This window comes from Haemaphysalis longicornis, unplaced genomic scaffold (assembly GCF_048455015.1).
Source record: "Haemaphysalis longicornis isolate Haplotype H1 unplaced genomic scaffold, Haemaphysalis longicornis Haplotype H1 scaffold_3, whole genome shotgun sequence".
Taxonomy (NCBI): domain Eukaryota; kingdom Metazoa; phylum Arthropoda; class Arachnida; order Ixodida; family Ixodidae; genus Haemaphysalis; species Haemaphysalis longicornis.
Window position 1 is genome coordinate 143721748 of NW_027526335.1, and position 6000 is coordinate 143727747.

The following is a 6000-nucleotide window of genomic DNA, read 5'->3' on the forward strand; positions in this document are numbered from 1 at the left end:
TATAAGGCCTTTTTCTTCAAGGAAGGGTTGGAGGCGCTTCAGCATCATTCTTTCCACTAACTTGCCCACATAGGAGGTCAGAGAGATCGGTCTTGGGGTATCAAGATTGGGGATTTATTTGGCTTTGGGATGAATCGTGTTTGAGCCATCTTCCACGGGGTAGGGAGGTGACCTACGCTCCAGGGCGAATTGATAATGATGAAGTTGAGGTTTAATGGCGCAGCAACCTTTCGGTTATAATGCGCCAAAAACAAGGTAAGAAGATATCAATGCAAGTTAAAAGGTTTGATGTGATACCGAAAATAATCCGGCGAGCCGCAGTTCATGTTGGCAAGAAGTCGGTAAGTGGCTTGGTCTGGTTCCGGGACGCTATTTGTATTGCATTAGAACAAAGGTGCTTCCATTTCGTATAGTTGAAAGTCCTAATATAAGTCACTGTTTGCCGGTCTCGTGTAAGGAGGCGGGTTGAAGTGAGGAGAGGTAATCAGATAATTCGCCGTGAGTGTTTGGATGAGATCTTGGGGAGATCCTTTGAAGGGGTTTGGGGTCGGGGCCATATTGCGTTGGGTCTCGCTCTTGCTTGAGAGCGGGTCAATGAGGTTCCTTGCAAATACCATGTTTTAAGATTGGTAAGTGTACCGTGGAGGCTGTCACTGAATTGAAGCCAATTCTCGTTGCATAGGTGAATGACGTGTTCAGTGGCTTCTTTATTAAGCGCTGCAATTCTGCGCCGGAGCTTGCGGTTCCGCTTTTGCCATTTCCACCACTTTGTGAGGCCCCAATGGGCCTCCCAGAGGTGGAGATGTTTAGCATCCACGCTGACCGTCTGGAAGGAAGGGATTATGGATTTTGTGTTTACCTGAACTGTTTCAATGATATTGCCACGGAGCAAACTAGCGGACGACGAACGATGTAGTTCTGAGGGATTGGTCCACAAGCAAGAACAATGCGTCCAGCGACGGTTGTTGGTAGAGGAAGACGACGAGGTCTCTTGTGGGTCGTTCTGATGTTAGCGGCAGCCCAGCCTTTCTTCCTGTAAATAGTGTAAATACTTTAAATACATTCTTCTCTTCCGCGTCCTCGCCTCGTAACATCTTGTGGTGGAGGTGCTGGCCTTCTGCGAAGACGGAGCTGCGTAGCGGACGCCACGTCCGGCACACTTCCTTTCGCAAAGAGCACTCAGGGACAACCCTCACCATGACTCCGCCTAGCCAGGCCGCTACAGGCCAGACCATCATCCTTACCCACCCGCGCGAACCCGGTAAATTCAGCGGCACGGATGACGTCGACGTAGAAGACTGGATCCTCATGTACGAGCGTGTCAGTAGCCACAACCGCTGGGACCCCACATTCATGCTCGCCAACCTGGACCTCTACCTTAAAGGTGCGGCCAAAGATTGGTTTGACACAAACGAAGCCCGCCTCACCAGTTGGGACGCTTGTAAAGAAGAGCTGAAGGCTCTGTTCGGACGGTCCGAGAGTCGGCAGCTGGAAGCCAAAAATGACCTTGCCTCCCGAGTGCAAAGCCCCACTGAATCGTACGTTACTTACATTCAGAGCGTGCTATCCCTTTGCTACAAAGTTGACCGTCAGATGTCGGAGGAAGAAAAAGTGGGCCACGTGTTGAAAGGCATAGCCGATGATGCTTTTAACCTTCTAGTTTTCAAGAACTGCGACAAAGTTGACACCCTTATCGCCGAATGTCGTCGCTTTGAGCTGGCGAAAAGCCGCCGAATCGCTCAAAAATTCACCCGGCTCCCTAACACGGCTGCGACCTCTTCCTGCGAAGATAACCTCCAGCCGCCAGCAGGACAGCGCACTTCCACAGGGATGCCACCAACTCCAGATAATATCACAAGAATTGTACGTCGCGAGATTGAGGCCATTGCCCCAACTTGCTTCCCCCACGACGCCCAGACCTCCTCCGCTGTCCCTGTGCCTCTCATACAGGCAGTTGTGCGCGAAGAGCTGCTGAACCTAGGAGTGCAACCAATTTGCTCCGTGAGTCACCCATGCGCTCGTTATCGTTCACCCATCAGCCCTTCTCGGTGCGACAATATGCCGCCACGTTTCCAGAGCCACCTTGCTGATGAATGGCGGACTCCTGACGACCGGCCGATCTGCTTCAACTGCAGACGGGTAGGCCACGTGGCTCGATACTGCCGGAGCCGTCCATTTCCGCCCCGCCAGAACAACTTCTACCAGTACCCTGACGACCCTCCTCGACGCTTCTACTCCCGCCGTCAGCCGCAGCCGAACACCGCTGATTCCGACGACAACCGCTGGTCTGGTCGTTCCCCATCGCCGCAGCGTCGCCAGTCCCGTTCTCCTCGTCGCTTTTCCTCGCCGACCCCGCGGACCAGCTACTCGAGACCCTCCCAGGAAAACTAGAGGATGCAGCCCCCGGAGGTGACGCTGCATTTTCCGACCGACCTGAAAATCCTCTGATAACACTGCGAGCCGAAAAGAACTTGTTGGACGTGAAAGTTGATGGTGTCGATGTGAGTGCGCTCATTGACACCGGGGCGAAAGTATCGGTCATGAGTGCGAAGCTTCGGTGTCGTCTGCGAAAAGTTTTGACCCCAGCCACTTCGTGTCTCCGGGTCGCTGACGGAGGTACCCCAGCGGTCGCCGGTATGTGCACCGCGCGCGTCACCATCGCTGGCCATGACACAACAGTCCTGTTCGCCGTTTTAGACCACTGCACCCATGACCTTATTCTAGGCCAAGATTTTTTGTCGGATCATTCAGCGCTCATAGATTGTTCTCTCGGCCTCGTCCACCTCGACCTTCCACTGCCACCAGTCACTATCGAAGAACCCTTGCCGCGTCTGTGCTGTCTCGAAGATGTTCGTTTACCGCCTCAAGCATTCACATATGTTCCGCTGTTCATCTCTTCCCCTGTACCGGACGGGGATTACGTCGTATCGCCAACCACACCCGTTGCACTGGAGCGCAGAGTGAAGCTACCACACACCGTTGTCAGAATCAAGCAAAGCAGAGCATCTCTTCCGTTTCTCAATTTCAGCTTTTCCGTGCAATCGCTGCCCAAAGGAATCACTCTTGGTCATCTGTCCCCTTTAGGAGAGTACAACCTTTCTGTTTTAACAGCCGATCCCCAAAAACTTCCCGCCGATGACTTTTCTTGTGCCCCTTCCCCAACCGAACCATACTCAACGATGTTGGCTCCCGATCTCCTCCCTGCGCAGTCCGTTGAGCTCCGCCGACTTCTAGCATCCTATTGGGACATTTTCGATCTCAAAGACCGCCCTTTAGGTAAAACTTCGTCGGTGAAGCATCGAATTATTACAGGAAGCGCAAGCCCAATTCACAAACGCCCGTACAGAGTTTCCCGCGCTGAGAGGCGAGTAATCCAACAAGAAGTGGATAAGATGCTGGCGAAGGATATCATTGAGCCTTCCTGCAGTCCATGGGCTTCACCAGTGGTGCTAGTCAAGAAAAAAGACGGCACATGGCGGTTTTGCGTGGACTATCGACACCTTAATGCCGTCACGAAGAAAGACGTTTATCCCCTTCCGCGGATAGATGACGCCCTTGACTGCCTCCACGGAGCCAAGTATTTTTCATCCATCGACCTTCGGTCGGGATATTGGCAAATTGCCGTGGATGAAATGGACCGTGAGAAGACCGCCTTCATAACACCTGATGGTCTTTATCAGTTCAAGGTGATGCCCTTTGGCCTCTGCAACGCGCCAGCAACATTTGAACGCATGATGGACTCACTGCTCCAGGGCTTTAAGTGGTCCACATGCCTCTGTTACTTGGACGATGTTATCGTTTTTTCGCCTTCGTTTACCACCCATCTCGAGCACCTTTCTGAGATCCTGGCACTGTTCCGACGGGCGGGTCTCCAGCTAAACTCCTCAAAATGTCATTTCGGCCGTAGACAAATAGCAATCCTGGGGCACCTCGTTGACGCCAGGGGAGTTCAACCCGACCCGGATAAAGTTCGCGCAGTCCAGAACTTCCCGGCACCGCGCTCAACAAAAGACGTCAGAAGCTTTGTGGGACTCTGTTCCTACTTCCGCCGGTTTATCAAGGACTTTGCGCACATTGCCCGACCCCTTACCGGCCTGCTGAAGAAAAACGTTCCGTTTTCCTGGGGCTCCGATCAAATGGCCGCTTTTACCACCCTAGTTTCTGTGCTCACCAATGCACCACTTCTGGCTCATTTTGATCCTCATGCGCCCACAGAAGTCCGCACGGATGCCAGTGGTTACGGTATCGGGGCCGTCTTGGCGCAACGACAAGGTGGACTGGAGCGTGTTATCGCCTATGCCAGCCGCCTTCTTTCCACCCCAGAGCGCAACTACTCAATCACTGAAAGAGAATGTCTCGCCCTTGTGTGGGCAGTGACCAAGTTCCGTCCTTACCTGCACGGCCGCCAGTTTACAGTCGTGACAGACCATCACGCGCTGTGCTGGCTCTCTTCGCTAAAGGACCCCGTAGGGCGGCTAGGTCGGTGGGCATTGCGTCTCCAGGAGTATACATTTGATGTAAAATACAAATCTGGACGTTTGCATCAAGACGCTGATTGCCTGTCCCGCCACCCTGTCGACCCACCCGACGACAATGACGATGACGGTGCAGCTTTTCTGTGCACTATATCTGGCCTTCTTCGCATTAAGGAAGAGCAGCGGCATGACCCGGCACTACGATCTATTATAGACAGCCTTAACTCGGCCGCACCTGACACTTCAACGGCAATGTTTGTGCTCCGTGACAACATCCTATACCGTCGCAATGTTCGTCCCGATGGTCCTGAGCTGTTGCTCGTTGTTCCCCAGCAGCTACACTCCACTGTGCTGCAGCAGCTTCATGACATGCCGACTGCTGGGCACCTCGGCATCTCTCGCACTTATGATCGAGTCCGCCGTCGTTTCTTCTGGCCTGGCCTATACCGTTCCGTACGCCGCTACGTCAGGGCTTGCGACCAGTGCCAACGCAGAAAAGCACCAACGTCGCTTCCAGCGGGCCAGCTCCAGCCTCTTGACATCCCGGCAGAACCTTTCTTCCGTGTCGGTCTAGACCTGCTTGGCCCCTTTCCCTTGTCTTCATCGGGAAACAAGTGGATTGCTATCGCGACCGATTACGCCACGCTCTACGCCATCACGCGTGCATTGCCGACCAGCTGTGCTACAGATGTAGCCGATTTTCTGCTTCGCGATATAATTCTCCAGCATGGCGCACCTCGACAGTTGCTCACTGACCGCGGACGTTACTTCCTCTCCCAAGTAATTCACGATATTCTTCGCTCATGCTCTGCTAAGCACAAGCTATCTACAGCATATCATCCCCAAACTAACGGCCTCACGGAACGCCTCAATCGAACCCTGACAGATATGCTCTCTTGCTACATTTCTGCAGACCATCGCGACTGGGACGTCATGCTGCCTTATGTGACTTTCGCTTATAATTCATCGCGGCATGATACCGCAGGATATTCACCATTCTACCTTCTATATGGCCGTGATCCTACTCTACCATTGGACACACTCCTCCCCACCTCGGGCGACCTACCGCTACGGCAGTCGGAGTACGCCAGTGAAGCCATTGCCCGCGCTGATCATGCGCGGCAGATAGCCCGCCACCGACTTTATTCCTCGCAAGCTGTCCAAAAGACGATTTATGACCGCAAACACCGCGTGGCCCATTTCCCACCGGGATCCCTTGTCCTTCTCTGGACACCTACCCGCAAAGTCGGGCTTTCTGAGAAACTGCTGCCCCGGTACTGTGGCCCGTATCGTGTGCTACGTCAAGTAACCGATGTCACGTATGAGATCTCCCCAGTTTCTCCTCCCTCGTCGACTCGTGCACCTTCTACGGACATTGTCCACGTAGTCCGGCTGAAGCCGTACCAACAGCCCCTCATGGATTCGCCGTAGCGCCGCGACGGCGCTTGTTCCGCCGGGGGGTAATGCCACGGAGCAAACTAGCGGACGACGAACGATGTAGTTCTGAGGGATTGGTCCACAAGCA

General features: G+C 53.7%; 1 protein-coding gene across 1 annotated transcript; it reads left to right on the forward strand.

Moving 5' to 3' along the window:
• Positions 1 to 889: 889 nt before the first annotated feature.
• LOC144173440 (uncharacterized) lies at positions 890 to 2848 on the forward strand. The gene has a single exon (XM_077701866.1). It carries the CDS (start codon positions 1198 to 1200, stop codon positions 2389 to 2391), a length of 1194 nt encoding a protein of 397 aa, XP_077557992.1. The 5' UTR covers positions 890 to 1197; the 3' UTR covers positions 2392 to 2848.
• The last annotated feature ends 3152 nt before the right edge of the window (positions 2849 to 6000 follow it).